The sequence below is a fragment of the Sceloporus undulatus genome, chromosome 2 (genome assembly GCF_019175285.1).
Source record: "Sceloporus undulatus isolate JIND9_A2432 ecotype Alabama chromosome 2, SceUnd_v1.1, whole genome shotgun sequence".
Lineage (NCBI taxonomy): Eukaryota > Metazoa > Chordata > Lepidosauria > Squamata > Phrynosomatidae > Sceloporus > Sceloporus undulatus.
Window position 1 is genome coordinate 184,712,721 of NC_056523.1, and position 24,477 is coordinate 184,737,197.

The 24,477-nt window shown below is 41.9% G+C and overlaps 1 protein-coding gene across 1 annotated transcript in view; it reads left to right on the forward strand.

Moving 5' to 3' along the window:
• The window catches only part of LOC121922578 (GEM interacting protein), a 104,432-nt gene extending 81,516 nt beyond the window's left edge, over nt 1–22,916 (forward strand). Inside the window, exons 15-21 of the mRNA XM_042452185.1 lie at nt 4,174–4,331; nt 6,402–6,590; nt 7,955–8,092; nt 11,277–11,473; nt 12,413–12,701; nt 14,339–14,462; nt 22,019–22,916. Coding sequence (XP_042308119.1) covers nt 4,174–4,331; nt 6,402–6,590; nt 7,955–8,092; nt 11,277–11,473; nt 12,413–12,701; nt 14,339–14,462; nt 22,019–22,410 — 1,487 coding nt within the window. The 3' untranslated portion in view covers nt 22,411–22,916. The remainder of the gene's footprint in view (nt 1–4,173; nt 4,332–6,401; nt 6,591–7,954; nt 8,093–11,276; nt 11,474–12,412; nt 12,702–14,338; nt 14,463–22,018) is intronic.
• Nucleotides 22,917–24,477: the final 1,561 nt, after the last annotated feature.

Sequence of the window (24,477 nt, forward strand, 5' to 3'; positions counted from 1 at the left end):
ACCTCTAGGGAGGGAGACTCCGAGGAAGGAGTGTGTTCCACTGTCGAACAGCCCTTACACTCAAGAAGTTCCTCCTAATGTTGAGCTGGAATCTCTTTTCCTGGAGCTTACATCCATTGTTCCGGGTCCTGTTCTCTGGAGCAACAGAAAACAAGCTTGCTTCCTCCTCAATAGGACATCCCTTCAAATATTTAAACAGGGCTATCATATTATCCCTTAACCTTCTCTTCTCCAGGCTAAACATCCCCAGCTCCCTGAGTCGTTCCTCATAGGGCATGGTTTCCAGACCCTTCACCATCCTGTTGAATCCTGGGACTTGCAGTTTAGGAAGTGTCTTTAGAATCCTGAGCCTTAGAGTTCAGCCATGGCAGTTAAAGTGGCACCATACCAGTGGTATCTCTACACCAGGGATCACCCAGTGTGGGGACCAGGGCTTCTGGGAGTTGGGCTTCGCCGCACATACTCCCACCCTCCTGCTTTGTTTCCAGCCACCTGGATGGGTTGGCATGGGAGGAGCATATGCAAGGTGATGCAAGTGTGGATGGGAGGGGTGTGGGAGAGTGAAAGAACACATGGGGAAGGTGTGGAGGGGGACAGGAGGAGAGGCCGACCAGGTGTCACCCCCCTTCTGGGATATCACCCGGTGTGTCCTGCACCCCGTCATGACATCACTGCACCATACTGCTATAATTGAGTCCCATCAGAGAGAAAAGTGGGATATGATTTAAGTAAATAAACACAAAAGGACCCACAGCTTCTCTCTTCCGCCATTTCAGCTCAGTTATCCTTCTTGCACTGATAGCCACTACTTGATGCCATTTAATTCTCCACTCTGACCTTTCAATCTGAAATCTGCTGCTTCTTTGTCAGCTGCTGTGTTTATTCACACTTTGGAATTACATATAGTGCTATGATTCCACTTTAACTGCTATAGTACTACGTGATGGAATATTGGGATTTGCAGTTCAGCCAGAGAATGCTAGTGCCTCCAGCAAACTACAAACCCCCGGATTTCATAGAAGGCAGCCAGTTGAAGTAGAATCATAGCATTATCATCTGGCCTTTCTTAGCCTGTTCTTTGCTTCTAAAATATCTCCAGCTACCACTGGAGTAAGTATACTACTTCTTAATTCTTTCCAGCCAGAACCTCCTAACCAACTGTATTTTACAGCCTGTCAACCTGACTGTCTATTGTCTATAATTTAGGACCAATAAGTAAAGGCAGAATGTTTCCTTATGGAGCCATCACCACCTGAACTTTGCCCCCTTTTTTATTCTGCTGTCTAGTATAAAAGCAATGAATGTATTTGTAAGTCTTGTTACTGTTCCCCCTCTGCCCACTACTCTGAAGTAGAAGAAAGGGTCCCCACATGGCAATAACTTTTCGGTAGTTACCACCCTTTTAGGGACACCCCAAAAGTTGGCAACAGGGAGAGATATTGCTGAGGGGGTTACATCTGGCTTTGCAAGCACTTTTCCTTCCCAATCATTCAAAATCACATGCTGACCTACAGACATGCAAGAAAGGGTGGAAAAGGAGGTGTTCTTGTAGGGAAATCTTTATTCTAAGTAGGTTACTATCACGTTAGGAATATTATCACACACTTGAAGGCAACTTTCCTTAAATCTTAAATAATCTTCAATCACATGTCAAAGATAACGTCCCAACATAGTTGAGCTACACAGACTATTGACATTAAGAAGCTGACAATCTGACTTTTTGGGTGTCCATCAGAGAACTGGGAAGTCTAGACCTCTTTGTCCAGCCTACAACCACACATCGAAAAAATATGATGGTGTAGTCAAAAGACTTTACTGCACCACCTCCTGTGCCCATCTTACCTCTTCTGAATTTGAGCCACATTCAGAAGTTAGGGTGATTTTATCACATGGACTTTTCCTTCAAAATGACTTCCCATTGCCTCCAGTGTTGAATTCGAGCCCCGTAAGTTGCTTCAGCTGCCATTTTTTCCAAATTGATCAATACTACCCAAGTATTAGAATCATTTTGATTTTGTGCTAACATTCCTCTTTCCCTTGTTTGTTCTCTATTGAATTTTTATCCTGGAAAAATAGCTGTGTTTACTTGGCACTGGCCATTGTTACTCCTTCTGAGACAGTAGGAAGAGACAAAGTACAGATGCATTTCATTTCAGAAATTACTGGGTTAATTTAAACCAACTGGGTGTGGGTGGGAATGAAAATACTTGGGGTCATGCCAAGTGCCCATGAGGCAATCGCCTTGTTGTTCTTGGTTTGGATAAGAACAGAATGTGGACTTCCAGAGAGATTTTTTCCTGTCTGGAAGTACCTAGAGATGCTGTTTCTTTCCACACAACCAACTGTAGGCAACATATCCAATGTTTCTTTTAAGTCATGGTTAGTGGTGAATTGCTCATATTTTCACCTCACATTTCAACCTAAAAAAAAAATAAAATCAGTTTATTGTGTTTTAGCAAACATACATATATAACAAGAAAAGGAAATCTTTAAATAAATTTTATTGAGTTAAAAAAAACATTACATCACAACATCACCACAAAACAACATTATATCCTAAAACACCCACAAAAAAATTAAATTACTGACAGTCAATCTTCAGGGGTCAAATCATTTTCATTTCAACTATTCACAATTCAAATAACTTTATATTACCTTATATACAGTGGACCCTTGTTATACGCTGGGGTTTGGTTCCAAGATCCCCCGTGGATAACAAAATCCGTGTATGCTCAAGTCCCATTAAATATAAAGACATAGCAAAATGGTGTCCCTTATAAAAAATGGAAAATCAAGGTTTGATATTTGAAATTTATACTTTTTGGAACATTTTCAAACCGTGTATGCTTGAATCTGTGTATAAAAATCCGTGTACAAGAAGGGCCGACTGTATTCTGTTTTGAATCTCCACAATATTTTTCTCTGCAAAATTCACTGGTACTATGCATTGGAGATGGACGCTACACATCTGAGTGCTCTCAGATAAAAACAAAAACCACTAGTAAACAAAGAAATCTTTCATTTGTGGGAGAATGATAGTCTGTAACTCCATTTGCTAGTATGTGGAACGTTGATCATGCAGTCCTCCCACACATTAAATTGTATAGTCTTAACCACCACCACCACCCGCCTCCACATGGTTTACTACTTGTTTACATCTTGGTTTAGATGCCATGTCTGAATTTGAAATTTAGTACCAGGTTAATGCTACTTGGCAATCTGCATCAAACCTGCTGCTGAATACACTACAAAATTACAACATGGGATGCCTTCCTGTTATTTATTCTCTAGCACAGTGCAAGACCGGCAACACAATGTGTGTTTCCAGGGGCATCACAAGGGCGTGCAAAGAGTACGGATTGCACCAGGTGACACCCTAAGGGTGTGTGTGACACCACTGCTCCCCAAATGTCTGCCTTTTTGCAGAAATGGACTGCAGTGTTTGTCCATGTCCTCTAAAACCCTGGAGCTCAGCAGAAGAAAAGGCATGAGTGGGTGAGGCTCAGTAGGCAGAGAAAGGAAAGGCCTTGAGGTTTTTTATTTTATTTTTTACTATTTTTAAATTTTCTTTAAAAACATCACATCTTACCAAATTTTCTATTAAATGATATCAAAATGTGTAAATGTAAATATATTCAGCCTGTGTTTATGACATTGTAATTTAAAGATAGAATTTTAATTTTGCTTGTTGTTTATATCACAACTACTGCCATTACATTCAGTGATATATAGGAATTACAAATTATGAGTAACATTATTACAAAAAAAATTACAAAAATTCTGTATGGTGTGGTATGGGAGTATGTGTTACATATGTGGTATGGGAGGAGGTCAGTGGAGGGTGACACTATGAGTTACCGCTCTAGGTGATGTCAGCCCTGGTGATGTTACTGTGTGTTTCATTTACATGTGTGTAGCAGAGCATGATCCTGCTTTACCTCTCCACCTTTCCCATTTGGAGTCAAAATCAGTCCATTTATTTTTTGATAGCCCCAGAGCCTGTGTTACTATGAGGTGGGGAGGAAACCTCTTTTGTCTGTCCTAGATTTCCCCACCCATTTTTGTCTTTCCTTTGTGCGACTGCACGTTTAACTATTCATTAGTCTATTAAAAAAAGAAAGAGTCTCCTGTCCAATTAATGATTAATAGCCACTTGCCTCATCCCCTTTTCAGATCTCAATGATGTATCGGAAAATGGCTTGCCCCATGGCCTGCTGAAGAACATAAAGCTGTCAAGTGCGGCTCAGACTCACCGGCTGCGGAAGCTGCGGGGCCCTTCAAAATGCAGAGAGTGTGAGAACTTCGTTGTCAATGGCCTTGAATGTGAGGAGGTAAGTGAGTGTAAATTTCACTGCAGAATGCATTTCTGATCTCAAGCAGGCTGTTGTCCACATCAGGATGAACACTTAGGAGCTGGAAAATAGGAACAACAAACCCCAGCCTGTAGCTACCCATGTAAATAGCAAGTAGAGTTGCTAGAGTGAAAACTGGTGATGGCTTCTGTACCTTTAATGGTTAGAGGAGGGAATTTCAGCAGGTGATGCTTGTTTCCTGGTTGCTTGACAAGTAACACCTGCTGAAATGCCCTCTTCTTCACGACCACAAGAATCCTCTCCAGTTTTCACTATGGTAGCCCCAGTAGTGAAACCGCATAGGTCTTTACAAATATAAATCTGGAAAAGAACTGGAAATAATAATAATTTAGGCTGCAATCCTATGTGCACTAATTTGTGAGTGAACTGCATTGAACATCATAGGGCTTACATCTCAGAAACTGCATAGGACATCACTAAATCTATTAGTTTAATGCAGTGTTCTGCATTAAGGCTATATCATCCACTGCTGAACCACTAACTCCTCCACTGGCTGAATATGTTTCAATGAAACTTGATTTACCTTCTGAACTTGGCAAAAATAAAGACCTACAAAAGATTAAATGTGAGCTCTGACCTTTCATGTGCTTGGATGAGATTCTAGAAAAAGTTAATGGCAGAACCTAATATGACTGAGACCAGGTTTTACCCAGATCTTAGAAGTTTCAAAGGCCTGGCTAAAACCAGACAGCTCAACACATCACTGATAGACTAACAAACCTGGAGTTTAATTTGTGCTTCTTAATGCAGGATAGCTAGAGACACTTAAGTATGTTTTCAGAAAGGTATGAGAGCCAACATGGCATAGTGGTTTGAGTGATGGACTACGACTCTGGAGACTAGGGTTTGATTCCCAGCTTGGTCATGAAACCCACTGGGTGACCTTAGGCAAGTCACATGCTCTCAACCTTGGGAGAAGGTAAAGTCCCTCTGAACAAATATTGCCAAGAAAACCCCATAACAGAGTCGTCTTAGGGTTACCATAATAACTTGAAGTTACACCACAACAACACCGAGACCCTGAATTTCATAATGCGCACAAAGCTTTTGCCACAGTACAAAATTCTGCCAGATACATTGGCCAGAACTGAAAGTAGGATGAGCATCAGTGCCTCAAGCATCCTCAGCATTTTTGGCCCATCTTTCTCCATTTTTGCCAATCTGTGATGTGCCCCCTCTCCTCACTGCAGCTAGTGACCAGTACTCATCCCTAGACCTTCTAAAGAATCATCAGGCCATATTGTCTCCTGAAACTGTCTCATAATATTGCTGCAGGAAATAATTGGAGATGGCCTTAAGATGAAGCAATAGGAAGCTCTGGCTTCAGGCAGCAGATTCCAGAATGACATCATTCCGGTTGGCTTTCTGAAAGTGTCTGGTTGCCCATTATGGAAAGCAGGATATTAGACTAGATGGATCTTGGACCTAATGCAATAGGGCTTTCTTATGTTTTTAACTTCAATTGGCATTTTATCATCTCAGTTAAAAGATAGCAGGACTGATAATTCCATTTTGACATCTTTGATTTAAGAGTTAACATAGTTCAGATCATCCATGGGAGTAATGATTTCAACTTTACTTTCATGCCCACGTTTACATTTAAAGTATGTGTACACTTTCAAAAGGCAATGTTTACAGTATCAAATGCAGTGGTTCTCTCCCTTTGTTCTTCCAGATGTTTTAGGATGTCAGCTCCCAGAAGCCCAAACCAGCATAGCCAATGGGCAGAGATTCTGGGGGCCATGTCCAGAACATCTGGAAGACCAAATGTTGAAAACCACTGGTTTAATGTGACATCAGAACGAATATTGAGAACTTGTAGTATCAGCAGCTTTCAGCTAAATGCTCTCACCTGCCCCTAACCTGAAGGAACAGTTTAGCATACAAATGGAAATAAATGCAAATCCCATAGCCAAACTGTTCATCTGTTAGACACCCCTTAGAGTATTGAGAAGTAAGAAACTTGAGCCACCTTCCAAGTACTCAGCCACCTTCCAGACTAACTCAGCCCCTGTGATCCATCTGCAGTGCTTGCTGGCCTGTCACAAGAAATGCCTTGAGACGCTTCTCATCAACTGTGGCCACCAGAAGTTGCCAGCACGGGTGTCGCTCTTTGGGATTGATTTCATTCAAGTACCACGAGATTTCTCAGAGGAGGTGCCATTCATTGTGGTGAAGTGTACTTCGGAGATTGAAAGTCGTGCTCTGGGAGTGCAGGTAACACCTTCCCTCCACATACAAATATACCATAGCACAAGCTCTATTCCAATCTGAGTGTAAAATGAACATCAGCAGGAAGAGGAGAAGGAGGAGTCTATCCAGCCACACAGAATCAAGACACACTCATAGAATCATATAATAATACAATTGGAAGAGACCGCAAGGGCCATCCAGTCCAACCCCCTGCAATGCAGGAAATCCAAATCAAAGCATCCCTGACAGATAAATCCCTAAACTATATTCTGAATGTTACTGAATCTCTAAGCTAAGAGGCCCCATAACTTTATCAACCTCTGCAAAAATATGCATTCATCTGAAATGTTCATGTGGAGAGAGTTTTGTTTTGATTTAGAGAATCCTCATAATCTGAGGGACTAAACTGTAGCTCATTACCTTGTGTTTAAATCTGGTGTTTCTTACACAACAAGGTTGGATTTATCCAGTCATCGTTCAACTATGTTTTTGTTTGTAATTCTCTAGTTCTGTGCAAACAGATATTATACAAGCTACAATAAATGCATTTCTGACCATTGATTCTGCAAAAACAGACTGAAAAGTTACACAATATGGGTAATGCTGGGTGAAATTTCACAAACTGAGGTGGAGTCAGAACAGGATTTTTAATGTTCAGGAGGAGCTCTTGGTCGGTTCCCCATATTAGCAGTCTGGAGAACAAATGCAAAAATTGGCACAAGCAATTCTTATCTATTTGTAGTTTAGATGAGATACAGAATTGAGCCTTTTACTCTGCCCTTTCATGATTTGCACCCTCAGCGTTTGTACAGCTCAGTATTTGAGGGTCATTCCCATATCACATTGGCAAGGAAGACGAGGCAGCTAATGACAGCATTCACAGTCCCTGGAAATTTTGAACTGATGAGTATCATCACCCCTAATAAAGAGAAGCCACTCGGGCAGGGTTTAGGTGTTATTGAGACAAGATGGCCCATTTCTTGGTGTATCTACATTCAGGCATTTCAGTGGCTGTATAGAAAGGGGGAATATAGTGTGTCAGTCCAAAAATTGTAAGAATCCAAGATATTGCCAGTTCCAGCATCCCAATACATTATTTAATATTGTTTAATGGTAAGTTTTTTTTTTACTATAGCCCACAACTCTGAATTTTTAACTAAGATCTCTGCCTCCTAAAAAAAAGAAAGAAAGAAAAGAAATGCCTCAGAGTTCCAGGGCAAGCAGATTTCCCCACCTTGGTCACATCTCTTATACATTTTCTCCCCTCAAGAGACACATCCATTCCTGCCACTTCTCTGCTGGATCAGAGAGAAATTTTATTTCTCCTCTGGTGAATATCATCCCATTCCTCAGAAAGCCTGCTCTGACTCGTTGTGTCCTTGATGCAGGGACTCTACCGCATTAGTGGATCCAAAGCACGCATGGAAAGGCTGTGCCAGGCTTTCGAGAATGGACGAAGACTGGTGGAGCTCTCGGATCATTCGCCCCATGACATCACTGGAGTCCTGAAACATTTCCTTAAGGAGGTAAGGAACAGTGACTTAGAGGCTGAGCAGATGGACAGGAAAATGCAGGCTGATCCGTTTTTCCAAAACAGGTTGGAAACCCTACTGTCCACATGGCCTGCTCCAAAGGCAAGTCAAACATCCATGGGCAGTCCACACTACAGAATGTCAAGCTGCATCTCTTGGTTTTGTTTTGTTTTTACCTCCTCACCCTATGCATGCACACCATCGCATGAACACACTACCCAAGACTGAAATTACCTCCTCTTCCTGCCCAGCTGCCATCTCATTGGATGCCCCGTGTTACCAGCCACACAGCAGCATGTGCGATACACTGCCTGTACAGTGCATCAGTATATCCAGTGACAGACTGGCAAATCACAATCATGGAGGACCCCGATACGTGCCCCTTTCTCCTCCTTCACCTCATGCCCCTCTGTTGGATCATCCAGTTTATGTATGTTTTAATTACATCCATTGCATTACTGGCAACCTGTTGTTGCATGCGTACATAAACAGCACAGTGTGAGTGTGGAAATGTGGGAAAGACGAAGCAGTGTACAGACATGGTCTGGAGCATGTGCTCTGGGACTGGTGAGACGCAGCTGCCTGCGCCATTGCTCACCAATTTTTTTTTTCATGTCTGTCCAGCTGTACCCCCGAACCATCACATCATTTAATGGTCACACATCCCATGGTGCGCTGTAAAATTTCTCCAACCAAGCTGCTTACACTTACTTTGTAGCTCTGATTGGTAATCTTCCTTAAGTGTGAATGCACAGAGGCCACAAAAGAGAGAGACAGGTTACTAGGATTCGTCAAGTAGTTTTTCTCTGCGAGTACACAACCTTGCTCCCTTCTCTACTGTCCGCTTACAAGTGGACAACTTTGGTGGGTCTATAGGACACTTTTCCAGCTCCCAAGACTGTTCACTTGTCTTGCCTACCCCGGAAAAAGGGGGGGGGGGGGGAATACAGTGGATCCTTGTTACACACTGGGGTTTGGTTCCAAGATCCCCTGTGTATAGCAAAATCCGTGTATGCTCAAGTCCCATTAAATATAATGACGTAGCAAAATGGTGTCCCTTATAAAAAATGGAAAATCAAGGTTTTATATTTGAAATTTATACTTTTTTGAACATTTTCAAACTGTGTACGCTTGAATCCGTGTATAAAAAAAATCTATGTATAAGAAGGGCTAACTGTACAGAAAAAAAAATAGAATCCACAATTGAGTGAAATTCCACTTCCAATTGGGAGGAGATTGGAGGTGTTTATTGCAAAGTTATTTCTTCTCACCACGGGGAAAAAAAGCTTTCTCCCCTCCCCCCACCAATTGTGGCATATCAGAGGAGAGAAGAGACCAGGGCTGGAAATTGGCCTTCTTCTGCCGTTGCTACCCCCACTGCTATATCTGCTATCACTGCCACTGCAGCTATTGCTGCTGCTGTTCCTCATCAGCATCAGCATCCTCTACTGCCACCACTTTACCTTCCTCTCATCATCATCATCATCATAATCACTTTTATTTATACCTCACCTTTCCCCCCCAAAACTGGGGGACACAAGGTGTCTTGAGGCCACCTTACCTATCCATCTGGTAGGTAGTGGAAAGCAACTGGGTAAGAAGGTATTCAAGAACCAAACTGGTACAGTAGTTTGAGCACTGGACTGTGGCTCTAGGGATACCATGATTCAAAAGCCTGTCCACCATGGAAACCCTTTAGGCAAGTTGCATGTCTTAGGAGGACAATGGCAAACCACCTCTGGAAAAAAAACCTCACCCAGAAAGCTCTAGGAGAGGGTCACTGTAAGTCAGAGCCAGTTTGAAGATAGCTAACAACAACAAACAAGAAAGTATTCACTCCCTTCTCAGGCAAATACATATATACCTACTATGCGCTGTGCCTTCTCAGATGCCCTCTCCACTCTCAAAAGGTTGAGAACCTTTTTGAAAAGGTGTTCCGTGCCTGAACAGCAAGACCCATTTCTGAAGCTCCACAGAAGATCCCTCAAAGAATAGAAGGAGTTTATCATACAAGGCTAATAAAGCATAATTACAGTAGGATAATATTGTATTTGACAGATACTTATCACATGGCTTCATGTCTCTCCTGTTGTTGCTTATCATTTCAAACATTGGTGGGGAACAGCTTTTCATGTATGTTTTTTTCTGTTAATGAAAGTTGAAAGATAAGTACCTTCCAAAAAGTATTATCCTGCTGTAATTGTGCTTTACTAGTCTCATGTGATAAACTCCTTAGTTATAGGAAAACCACCTGTCTTGTGGCCAGTGGCATCACTAAGCGGGTGCGGACTGCACCAGGTGAGGTGATAACACTGTTCCTTGAACATCTTCATTTAAATTGCTGAAGAGGTGGTGTAGGTGGAGTAAGGCTCTGTGGTAGGAGAAAGGAGAGGCCCCAGGTTGTTTTAAAAAATAAAATTTATAATTTTAAATTTAATTTTTTTACTTTTTTACCTTTTAAAATTTTTCTTTAAAAAATATCAAATTTTACCAAAATTTCACTTTAACCACATGAAACTATGTATATGTAAACACATTTATTCTGTGCATATGATATTGTAATTTAAAGGTATAATTTTAATTTTGCTAGTTGTTTATGTCCCAACTATTACCATTACATTCAGTGATATATGGGAATTATGATTTATAAGTACAACAGATATTACTAAGGATTCTATATAGTGTAGTACGGGAAGAGATCGGGGGGGGGGGGGGGGGACACCATGAGATACTGCACCAGGTGACACCAACCCTAGTGACGCCACTGCTCTGGTGTGTGTGTTTATGTGTGTGAGAGAGAGGGGTGGGTGGGTGAGAGAATACACACAAGAGTGCTTGTGAATGCTTCTCTGTCATCTTTAGTTAACCTCCCAGCAGGAAGAATATGCTGGTGGGATTTTCAAATGCCAGAAGGATCATATTACTAAGGATTCTGTATGGTGTGGTATGGGAGGAGGTCAATGGGTGTGTGTGTGTGACATCATGAATTACCACACCAACTGATGCCAACCCTAGTGATGCCACTGCTTGTAGACAGTCCCTGATGTTCTCCTTACATACTGAGACATACAACATTCTGAGGATAGGGACTCTGTGTTTAAACATCTCACAAATGGGATAGCCTAGTGGGAACAATATTTGCAGCCAAGCAACTTTGTTCTCTGTTCTTGTTAAACAGCTTTCTAGCCCTGTGCTCCCTTTCGAGCTTTATGATGATTTCATGGCCCTCTCAAGGAATTTACAGAGACTCGAAGACAGATCAGGGGATGATTCTGAGACACTTGTAGATCCCATCAAGAGCGCAAAGGACTTACTGAGCAAATTGCCAGCAACAAATTACAACACTTTACGACACCTCATTGCTCACTTGTACAGGTAATGGGGCAGACTACTTGTTCTTGTCTTGCAGGAAAGAGCAGATGTGATGAATTGGTTGGAATTGAGGCCACTATGAAAGTGCTTTTTAGGACCAAGAAGAAGGATATAACAATCCAGCAACATTTATTATATTTAACCATAGGTACAGGAACTAAGACTATCGATCATACTCATGAACTGCAGACCTATCTTTGATTATATTGTTTAATTCCCAAATGTGGTACTTCTCTCCTGGCTGGGGATAATGGGACTTTCAGTGCAACAAACCTGGAAGGCACATAGTTAGAGAAGGGCAATTTACATGTTTAATCTGAGTCATATGCTCTTCCAGAAGCTTAGGTTGTCATCTTGACATATGCAGAATTTCTATCTCTTAATAACCTGTATTTTGTATTGACCTGTATTTTGTATTGATTGATCAGTATTTTGTAGTGGGCTGGGGAGCACCTCATGCACATACATGTATGCACATGTGCACTCACACATGGATGTTCATACATGTACACAAATACTGGCATATGCATGTATGTGATCATGCTCTTACATGCCCATGTGCATTCATGCTTATATATATATGTCTACCTCTGTATGTACTCTCATGTCTATGCGTGCAAACTTATGCACACCTGGAGACATATGTACACACTCATGCATTCATAAGTGTGCTCATGTATGAATACGTATTTATGCAGTCACACATGATGAATTGGACAGTGTGTGTGTGTGATGAAAGACCAGTAAGCAGTACCTCCTTCCTATATCCACAAACAATGGACATGTTTATTTTAAAGGTTAAGGTAATAAGCCTATCAACGCCATTGAAAATGCAGCATAACCATGTCAGATCCATAACAACTCTGCTCTTAATCAATATTCAAATCAAAGCAAATATTCAGTGAACCTAAGTTGCTTCATTTCTCTTATTATCTCTGTAAGGGTGGCTGAAAAATACGAAGAGAACAAGATGTCTCCCAACAATCTGGGGATCATCTTTGGCCCAACACTAATCCACCCTCCCTTTAGCAACGACATTTCCCTGTCAAGTCTGGTGGACTCAGCGTACCAGTCCCAGCTGGTTGAGTTTCTCATTCTGAACTATGAAAGGATCTTTGGGATGGATGACTTACCTTTGACGGGACTTTGTGAACGTGAAAACTCATTGAAAGAAGCAAATGCCAATGATACTCTTTCAAGCAACGAAAGAGATCTTGATGTGTCTTCTGAGGTAAGGAGGGGTAGGGCTCCCGGATAGAAGGACTCCATTGTTTGAGCAGCTTCTGCATTTCTCTATTCTAGGGGTATAGATATTCCTATTTCAAAATAGTGATATTCAGAAAGGGGAAAGCATTATAGTGAAGATTGTGAAAATACCATCCAGGGGATGGTACCTGACTCTGCATAGTGAGAGAACCACTAAGCTATGTTGAGCCATGACGGATTGCAGCCTTAGGATTGTGGCTAGTTGAGGCTGATAGTACTAACTAGGTGGATCCTCTGTTGAATTCAATATAACAGCTCAAGTGTAGAACCTAGTAAAGGAATCTCTTGTTCAAACTACACACACCGTAGCCTAGAAAAGTTTGTTTTAACTTGTTACTTTATTAATGCAGGGACCTGGGTTGTTGTTTTTTTAATGGCAGAACATTCAAACATGTCATTTCCTGTCTGAGATATGGTGCGCAATAGGAATGGAAAGAATATTTTAAAATAGTTTTTAAATGGCCCAAAAATTGGTTTTGCGAGTGTCCGGAAAATTTTCACGGGTTAGGACTTAATCTGGACCAGTGAATGCATATAGGTTGTGTGTGTGTGTGTGTGCATAAAAAATGCCATTTTCTGTGCAGAACATTCAGCTTTTCTGTTCAAGAAACTTGTTTTCTGCACAGACATTGCTTTCTGCACAGAAGTATTATTTTCTGTTCAGAATATGCTGTTTTTAGCACAGGAAATGTCATTTTTGGCACTAAAAATGCCACATACATTTGTACGTGTGTGTGTGTGTGTGTGCGCATGCATGCGCCGCATGTGTACAGAATAAGTCCCAACTGGCCAATACTTTTCAAAAACTGTGCAGTGTTCCACAATTTATTATGGCTGGGGAGAAATTGTACATTTTTTCATTCTTGACTGTGAGAATTAAATTTACAAAGATTTACATCCCCTTGTATATTTATACAGATTTATATGGTCTAGCACAGCTGCACCATGTGAATCTGCTCAGTATGTAACTTGGCTCTAAAATTGCTAATCCTATGAATAACAGGTCCTAAGGTTACTACAAGACTTTGCTTCCAGGAATCTTTGGGTACACATATTTTAGTACCTCTCCCCCCCCCCCCCAACATCATATGCATAGTGGGAGATCTGTCCTACAAACCCAACTAAAGATGTTAGTGTTTTTACATCAGTGGAGAATCTGTTTGTTTGTTTTTTAAATCTAAAAATTATTTGTGGGTGGGGAACTTCATTTTTTACTCTTTTAAAATCTTTAAGTATATCTAAATTTTGTCTCATCAAAACCACATAAAAGAAGCCAAGCATTATAAAAGTTATATCAAGTAGGAGTAACAACATCGAAATTTTGAAAAGAAAATGCAGTCGACATGGATGTTTCCATGGGGAAAATTTTATAAGCCTAGTCTTGGTAGTGTTTCTATGACAAGAGACCAAATATGTCACTTGGGTTTTAATTTTTTTGGATTGAAATATACATTCCCTACCCCTGCTGCCATATAAACCAATAGGATTATTTCAGATTCTTACCTCCTGGATCCTTCACTTATAATTTTCTTGCAGTAGCCACACTGTTATAAAAGGGCTAGGAGAGCTGAATACAATAACTCACTTGGCTTGTTCCAACAGAAGAATCCTTCCAAGTTGTATCTGGATGAGGAGGAAGATGTGCCTGAGGATTGTTCTAGCACTGAGGACAGGCAGAAGGAAAGCATGGAGGAAACACACTTCCCTGAAAGCGGAGGCACCGTAGGTAATTTTTTCCCTCCCTGTAGAGATCAGTCTTTTAAGGAATAATACTTTATATTTTGAGGAAAACATCTTGTATGGAACAAGTTCAAACCAGCAGCCTCACTGTTCCTACCACCACAAAAAAATTAATATCCTAGTGAAATCAATAACCTTTTGGCACCCTTATACTATCTCTGTCTAGATACTGCAAAGGGGTATGGAATCCACGTCTCAGATTTAATGCTGCTTCATTGCCATTCCTAAATCTAAAGCTGCCTAGATTGCTTCTGTTGGTACATCAGTCCTTCCTTTTAGATATTTAAAAACATGTTAACATTAAAGAAAACCATATGTCTTAAAGTTGGTTACACTCCCTGTAACCAACAGTTCATACCAGGAAGGACAGGAGAGGAGAGATACTCTCCCTTTGCACATAGGAAGAAAGGCTCAAGACAGCTAACATCAAAATATAAATTCAGTATATTTCCACACAAAAGCAACAAAAAGGCATTGGAGTACAGCAAGGGGAAAAAACATGAAGGTGCTGCTATACTACTCTGGAAGCTAAGACTAGTGTTTTGAACTGAGCCCAGAAATGAATCAGTCTCACTGGAATCATAACAGTAGCTCCATATGCTCCCAAATACTAGTGCTGCTCCAAAGTTTAATCCAGATGATTTGCACCAGCAGAAATTTAAGGTTTTTCAAAGACAGTCTAATTTAAAACCTGTTGGAGACAATAATCCACTGCTGATGTAAGTAAGGCATGTATGGCTGCAGACATGCTTGTCTTTGCCAGAAACAGGCACTGCTAGTTAACTAGCCTCAGCTGGACAAAAGTACTCTGTGCCATCTGCCATCTGTGTAACCACCAGCACAGCTGATTCCAGGAACACTCCCAAAATATAAAACTCTCCTTTTTTGCCCCCAAGGGGGATTATCTATCCAAAGGAGTCTGAGATCCTATTACTTATGTCCAAAACACACTGCAGAAATAATCTAGTTTGAGACCACTTCTACTGCCCTGGGAATCCTAGGAATTGTAGTTTATTGTAGCACCAGAGCTATCTGATAGAGAAGGCTAAATGTCTCATAAAACTACAGTTCTCAGAATTTCCTAGCATTGAGCCAAGGCAGTTAAAGCAGTCTCAAACTGGATTATTTCTGCAGTGTGTTTTGGACCTTACCTGCTGACAAAGAACACTTCTGTTCTATCACGTCTGGTTAAGATTCAGTTTGTTATCCAGCATCCATCATAGGCTCTTATGGATCTAAGCCTGTGTTCACATTACTGGAATTACCAGCTGAAGTGCCCAAACCAACTATTGTATGAATTAATATAATATCATCAGAGGGAGAAGATCCAGTGATAATCCCAAACATCCAATGGGAAACTATAGAAAATTTCCTCTCTTTCTAGGAAGAAAGAGTTGGCTACTCAAGATGATGGTCTGTGGAGTTGTGCCTATCTGCAAGCCATGGGCTGTTGCTCTACAACATGTTTCCAGGAAAGAAAGAAAAAATAGCTATAGCCAATAAGCACAAATCTCTGGCATATTGGGTGGGAAAGCTGCTGGTTCATCATATCAGATTACTTAAGAAGTACTGGGCTAGGTACTGTTTTTAGTGGCAGCAAGCTAGGTTCTGTTTCCAGTGTAAATGTACTCCCTTACTCAATACAAGGGACTGTGGAAGAGTCACAGCATTCATCTTAAAAGAGGCTAGTAGTACAGAGGAAGAACAAAATGAAAAGAGCAACAAAAACAGATTAAAATACAACCTTGAGGGAGGACCCTAGGCATTTCTACACCATAAATTTAAGATGGCTTAATAGTCCTTTCTTATCTCCAGGGAAACTTAAGAGCTGTCATTCTGTGTGAGTGGGACTGCAGTTCTCCTTTGTGGTCTCTGTGGGGTCATTCCCACTGGCAGTTTGAATAGTTTCCTGATTCGTCTTTGCTCCGTTTTAGAAAGCAATTCAAAAAGGTCCCTTGTTCCCACTATGAAAGCTTCCCCCCCCCTTACCCAGTGTAATTGCATTTTTTTAGCCCGATTGTCATCCCCACTGACAACACTTCTTCAGAATCCCCTTTCAATCATCTGTGACGTAAGCGGCAGCCCAGGCAGCCCGGGTTGTAAATTTGGGGGGGAGGAGGTGTTGTTGTTGGAGGCTGAGAGAGTGTGAGGGGGAGGAAGAGGAAGAAGGAGGCAGGAGGAAGATGAAGAAGAAGGAAGGGTCCCAATTTGGCACTGATTCAAAATAAATGTCAATCATTAGTGTCAATCATCAAGGCGAGGCAGGGAACAGAGCTTGGAGTCCTGGGAGTGGAGAGGAGGAGAAGGAGGATGGATGTAAGGCTGGGAACAAAGCGTGGAGGCTGGGGAAGAGAGCAAAGTGGGGGACACATTGTTTTTGATATACAGTAGAGTCTTGATTATCCAACCTTTGATTATCCAACATTCCAGATTATCCAACGTCGCTGCTCAGTGATTTCTTTACATTTTCAAAGGACTGAACTGTTTATACAGTACATATTGTACATCACAATGTTGATCAGTGATTTCTTTACATTTTTAGAGGACTGTTTATACATTGCAATGTTATTCCTATAACGTTACTGCAACGTTACTTTTACTGTTACTGTAATAAAACTTCAATACGTTTGCAATTCATAGTGATTTCAAGGCTTTTGTTGGACCCTACGGATTACCCAGCATTTTCGGCTATCCAACTATTAGCCCGCCCATTTATGTTGGATAATCGATACTCTACTGTATATTGAAAAATTGATAGAATGGTTTAGCAACTATTTGCCTTTGTGGTAGTTGTTTGACCAATCTATTGATTTTTTAATTACTTTTAGTGTGTGTGTGTGTGTGTGTGTGTGTAATCGAAAAAGGCAGCACTAGTGGGGGGGGGGGTGACAACTGTGAGGAGGGATGGTACACACCCCTCTGCCATTTGTTCCTCTACTCAGAAAGAATCAGTTCTGATCTGGCATTCCCACTTATTGGACACACTTCAGAATTGATTCTTCCAAAAAGAAACACGGTTTCAGAGAAACAAGTCATGCCAGACAAACATGAGTCAACAATGCAATGCGGCAGCTAACAAGGACAATGCATCAATAGAGGTATAGTGTCTAGATCAAGGGAAGAAATAGTGCCACTCTATTCTGCTCTGGTCAGGCCCCACTTCAAATATTGTGTCCAGTTCTGGCACCACAATTTAAAACGGATGTGGAGAAACTGTAGCATGTCCAAAGGAGAGCAACTAAAATGGTGAAGGGTCTGGAAGCCATGCCCTATGAGGAAAGACTCAGGGAGCTGGGGATGTTTAGCCTGGAGAAGAGAAGGTTAAGAGAGGCCTATGAGGGAGTTGAGCAGGCGGCCCAGCTCCATCAGGGCTAGCCTGGAAGAAGAGACTCCTCCCTCCATAACTGGCATCTTCCAGCCTTTGGGGGAGTTGACCAGGCAGGCCCAGCTCCATCAGGGTTAGCCTGAAGAAGAAGAGCCCTCCCTCCAGTCCATCTGCCTTGGTCCAGGCTTCAGAGGGAGAGAAGAATGCTGGACCTGATCCCCTCCCCTCCCACCACCATTCCCTTCTCCTTTTGTGTTGTGTCTTTTAGATTGTAAGCTTGAGGCCAGGGAACTGTCTATTATCCCTTCTGTTGTAAGCCGCCCGGATTCCCAGGGATTGGGCGGCATATAAATAAATCCTATTATTATTATTATTATTATTATTATTATTATTATTATTATTATTATTATTGTACTATTTAAATATTTGAAGGGATGTCATATTGAGGAGGGAGCAAGCTTGTTTTCTGCTGCTCCAGAGACTAGGACCTGGAGCAATGGATGCAAGCTCCAGGAAAAAAGATTACACCTCAACATTAGGAAGAACTTCCTAACGGTAAGAGCTATCCGACAGTGGAACAAACTCCCTTGGAGTGTAGTGGAGTCTCCTTCCTTATAGGTCTTTAAACAGAGGCTGGATGGCCATCTGTCGGGGATGCTTTAATAAATAATAATAATAATAAATTTTATTTGTTAACCGCTTTTCCAAATGATCAAAGCGGTGTATAACACGAATTGCAATAACAAGAAAACATGGGAATAAAAATTGCAATACAAATAAAACTTCAATAAAATATTACAAAATACCGATAAAACCATCACAGTATACACAATATAACAAATCCAACTAGCAAGTGTGGACGAAAATAATAATATTTGATTTGGGCCCCATTCCCACTGGTTCATTTAACATGGATGGAACTGGGTAGATCTGGATGCCGCTCCCACAAATCTCTCCGTTAGGAAGTGCCCACTAGATTTGAGGGGCATTTTAACCTGAATGCCTTATAGGGTTTAACTTGAAGGCGCCTGCTGTCAATCAAGCGATCGTCATAGGTGACGTTTGCAGGGGCATCGGAAGTGTGATTCCCTCCCTCCTTTTTTTTAAAGAGCCATGCACAAAATGCCCCAAAGTGCGCACATTTTGTCAATATTTAAAATTTCTCTTTTGTGTGTGTGTGGGGGGGGGGGCATTTGGGTCAGTGCAGGTTATATTCTGCCCTTGGCCCCATTTTCAACCCCAAAATGCAAGTTAATGCATCATGTATCCCCCACTCCTTGCCACCCAAGAATGCCTCTTACACATGTAATAATAATAATAATAATAAAAATAAAAATAAAAATATCTCACCTTGGAAATGCCAGAAAAGGATGCGATTGTCATGCATTCTTTTTTGCTTTTAAAAGCAATTCAGGGCTACCCCTGAAGAGACAGTAGCAAAAGCATGTATCATTTTGCCAATTGCCTAATTGACAAGAGCAACAAATGTAACATTCGAATTGTGGGATTGATTTGCAAAGGAAAAAAAGACTAGCCCATTTGCAACATTTCCCCTTTGCTGGAAGCCAGCAAATAGAAGGGAAAGTGAACAAGCAGCTAGCCATGTTCTATGCATCTATATATCTGCCTCAAGAAAAAAAAATGTGCATATTTTGTCAAAAATAATTTTAAAAAAATAAAAGGGGGGAGGGAAGGTGCCTGATGGGAGCACCGTTCGTGCCCTACCTTTGACTTGAACTGAACTGACCCCTTTCCTCCTGCTAGAGGAGCATTGCCATTGCCTTCCACTGAGGCTGAGAGAGAGTGACCTGTCAGTTCCAACTGACCCATGGAATCAATTGGGAATAAAAGGGAAATGCAGCGCAGGCATTCTGACTGTAGCATCCGCATATAACACTACTACTACTACTACTACTACTAATAATAATAATAATCCAGGAGCAAGAGGAAATGAAAGTAGAACAAGCAAGCTCCCAAAAAATCATGTGCATAAATTGTCAAAAGAGGCTGCTTCTGCTGCATCCATTTCCCTACATCCCCCAGCTTGGCCCCACAGCCCTATTTCCCTGGGCAATCCTCCTCCTCCTCCTCCTTCCTTCCGACCCTCACCTCCCTCTGAGCTGCCCTGGCTCCTTCATCCTCCTGCTCCAATATAGGATGCCCTCCATGGTTCCCTTCTTCCCAGGGCTCCTTCCTCCTCCTCCTCCTCCATCACTTTCTCCACTCCCCCCACCTCCCTCTGACAGCCCTTTGCAGCCCAAAAGTCACCCTGATTTCCCCTTTTTGCATCCTGTCACCCTTTCCTCTAGATTCCCCTTTTTCCTTCGGCTCTTTCCTCCTCCCCCTCAGAGCTCTGACCTCTGCCCGTCCTCTGACCTTAATCCCTCCCTGAATTTGCCCCAAATATGATCAAGGGCAAGTTCATATTTCACGGAACCCGGGTCTTTTGAGAAAAGACGGATTTTAGCCTGATTCTGGATACCCCAGGGTAAGGGGCATTTCTTTGTGGAAGCCTCGACATGGATTGTGACAGAATCGGGCCCAATATGAACTTCACGTGGAAGAATCGATTTCAAAACCAGTGTAAAAGGTAATGTGAATGGCCCCTTGGATTTCCTGCATGGCAGGGGGTTGGATTGGATGGCCCTTGCAGTCTCTTCCAACTGTATTATTCTATGATTCTATGATCCAGACAGGGTTGTGTTGAGGCCTGACATCATCTTTTTACCAAAAGTGGTATCCTCCTCTCATTTGAACCAGGACATTGTGCTGCCTTCACTATTCCATAACCCCACTTCAGACTTCAGACGACCTTGATGTTCAGAGGGCTTTTGCCTTCTGTGTGGACAGAAGCGCAGTCTTCCACAACTCTGCCATACTGTTTATTTGCTACTCAGCTTCAGGGAAGGGACTGCTATTTCTTCACAACACTTCTCAAAATGGGTGGCGTAGACTATGCACTTGTCCTACAAACTGGCTCAGAAAGACTCTCCAATTCAGGTTCAACCACTAGAGTGGTTTCAATTGAGGATCCTTGCTACATGACTACTTGATCTCAGACTATGACATTTATTTCACATTAGAAAGTGGACTCGAAGTCTTAAGCTGATACTGTGTTTGGGAAGGCTGTACATCATTCATACCTTGCATGATTGTGTCATTGAATTCAACTTTCTGCTCCATGTTGCTGAATGTTTTTGAATCCAGCTGTATTTCAGTACTATGTTTTTACTGTTTCAGGTTTTTCTCCCTTTGAAACTATGGTGACACTGTCATGTTGTTACAGTATATGATTAGTGCAGCAGGGAGTTGTGCTTATGTTATTGATGGTTTATTTCCTTAACATTGGCTTGGTTACACAGACACTCCCACCTCCTACATCTTGTAATGTGCTTGTCTTCCAGTTGTGTGAGTCACAGAAACCACAAAGAAGGAGGACAGGTTGCATACCTGTAATTGTAGTTCTTTGAGTGATCATCTGTGAAATCACACAACCCCATGTATCCTCCCCTCATTGTGTCTTGCTTGTGCCTCTGGATGTCTGCATTGGTATCCTATTGCACTGGTGGGATTCAGCAGAAAGCCCCTTATATAGGGCAGGTAGAGGTGGCCGGGGCTATCACCAAAACACTTTAGAATACTATAGAATGCTCCAAAAGGTGCAAGGTGCAGGTGCAGGATAACCCAGTTGTATGAGTTCACAGATGACCATTTAAAGAACTACAGTTACAGGTAACATCCAAGGGTAGCCATGTTGGCCATTTAGCAAATCCAATCAAAAACCTACCAAACAGAGATACCTTTATTGGCCAACCAAAATGCACAATATACATGTTGAAAGCTTTTGAAGCTTCACTGGCTTCTTCATCAGGGAAGGTTTGATTGGATTTACAATTACAGGTATGCAACTTGTCCATCTCTAGCAGAATCCTCTGCACTTCTGCCAATTACAATTCCCAATATTCTTTGGGGGGAACTGTTACAGAGCTTCCTAGAGGCATTTGGTTAGCATTGTAGGAAACACGATACTGGTGTTTGCAGGGTATTGAGTGAAGAGCTAACTCTTTAACAAACATTGCTGCTGCTGCTGCTGCTGCTGCTGCTGCTGCTGCTGCTGCTGCTGCTGATTCGTCTTCTTTTTTAGGCAAGTAGTATGATACATTAAAAGAGATATCTCATTCCCCAATTCTCTCTGTTTCCTCTTCCTTCTCACTCAGAGCTGAACAGCAGAGCCAACACCAAACCAAAGGATTCTCTACTTGACACAGATGCCACAATCAGCCAGCAGTCCAGGGGCCACTTCAGCCGGATGCCTGTGAAACATCCTCGGACCATCATCCCAAAGGCAGCTACCATGCCCCTTCTGGCCACTTCCCTTTCTAGCTCAGAAACAGATGGTGGTCTCCTGGAACAAGGGGCAAGCAGACGCAGTGCCTCTCCAGATCCACGTGGGAAATGCAAGCACTTTGAGATCACCCCAGAAACTGCCAGGATTGTCTCTAAGCTCCAGCCTCTTCAGGGAAGTCCAGACTGCCATCCAGCTGAGATGGGGATGCCACTGCAAGGGAGGCCTGTGGATTCACTGGTAGAAAGTCAGGCTGAATCCTGAGCAACTAGACATTCTTTTTCTGGAAGCAAACTGCACCAGAGGGCTAGAAAAATCTCACTTTTTAGAGACAATTTGGAATAAAAAAAATAGCATCATCTGCCAAAGCAGAATACAGCAGTCCACAGCTCTCTGAGAATCTGACAGTTGCACTTAAAAATTTGAGAAGAAACAGCTTTGAGTGCGTTTACTACGAGTGTAGAATTCTTCCTCCACATTTAACTGCTGCATTTTGTCAGCTGGTCATGTTTGCGAAGTTATCTCCAAAGTAAGGGAATGAGCCAGGGGGGAAATGATGGGACTCTATAGGCTACAAGTCCAGTGGTCCAAGCTCTCAAAATGGGGCTGATACTGTTTCTTCAAGTGGGACTCAGCACTCCCGGGGATGCTTGGTAGGATGGAAGATTTCTGGAGGCAAAAGGACAAATGCTGGGGAAATCTCATAACACTGTTTGAAGTACTAATGATGTTGTGAGTACAATATGGCTATTTTTTCCCCAAGCCATATGTTCAATACAACACATTTGGGGTGGGGTGGGGTGGGGATACTGGGATCAGGGAATTAACTGTTCAGGTAAGAACTGTGAATTGCAGGATGAATTTTTTTAAGCTGGGCTTGGTGCGTTTAGAAAGGATGGTATGGCTGTGTTACCAGGAGTATACAAACTGAACTATATATACCCTGAAGTTTAGAAAAAGCAATATGTCAAGAAAGGTGGATCCTATGTGCTGTATACACTGTGCAAAATCAAGCATATTTTCAGAATTCTTCTCTATTTCCATACTTCTCTTCCCCCTCCTCACTCACTGTTGTGCATAATTTATTCTGCTCAAGCTATTTGTGGAGAAAAAAAGGAGCAACATTCTAGATACTAACCCTCCCCCCACTTGAATCCCTGGAAATCTTAATACCATACCTTTTGGGCATCTGAGATTTTAATAAGTATTAACCATATACTTTCAAACAAGTATTTTCATTCCCTAGAACTACAAAATTATTTTTTAAAGCAAACAAGCAGATGTCAGTAAGCTAAATTCTGTATCTGTAACCAGTATAATTTTCTGCGTTTCATTTTGTTCTTTGGAGGGAAGAGTCAATTCTTGCATGAAATTGCAAAGTCCACACAACTCTCCTAAACAGCAGTCACCTGCTAAAACTTTTTCTGCTATGACTTGGGAGGAAAGTGTACCTGGGCAATGACAAAAGGAAACAGTTTGGGATAATGCCTGGCTACAGAGCCAAATCAGGTTGGCAGTTGCATTGAGATAGCACTGCTGTGATGTTACAGTATCTGCATGCGCTAATTTATTCTGAGGCTGTGCGTGCTGCTTTTGCTCCTTCCTATGTGATGAATATGAAGTATGGAGATCACTTTGATCTAGGAAACTACGTGTAACACATTTTTATGCTTTTTGTGCATCAGTTTCACTGTGTGTGCAGGTAGCAACCTTGACAGTGGGTATTGTCTATTTTTCCCCCCAGCAAGCCATGGCTGCTCCCACCATTTCCCTACTGGTCTTGCCATTCTTCTCCCCTAACCTATCATGCAGCATTTTGGGTGTCTTGCTCAAGTCCAGGGCTTTGGTTGGCAGGGCTGATAAGGGAGCAGTTAGCTGAAATCATGGAACTGTTATTTCAAGAGGAGATTTAAAGATTCAGGTTTGAGATACAAAGTGCCAACTCTACTGTCTATATACCCTCTGGCACAATTAGGTTTGGGAGCCAGTTTTCTGAGTCTGGGACTATGGACCAGGAATAAAAGAGTCTCACCATCCCCAAGGCTAGGCTGGAGGAGAGCTGAGCCCCCCTGAAATGACCTGCTAAAATGGGACCATTGAGATTTCCGTGTAGTTGGGCCTTCTCAGGAATTATCAGTCAAAAATGTACTAAAGGATCAGGTGCAGAGAAATAATAAGACAGCTGTTGCCAATGAGCCCTGCCAGGAATAATAAAGGGTGTCTGCAGTCTATGTTGCACACATTTACTTGAGGAAAAAACTCAATTGAGGACATGGAGAATATTGATACCTACACACTGTGCTTGCAAGAGTCTTCAAATTTAAAGACGCT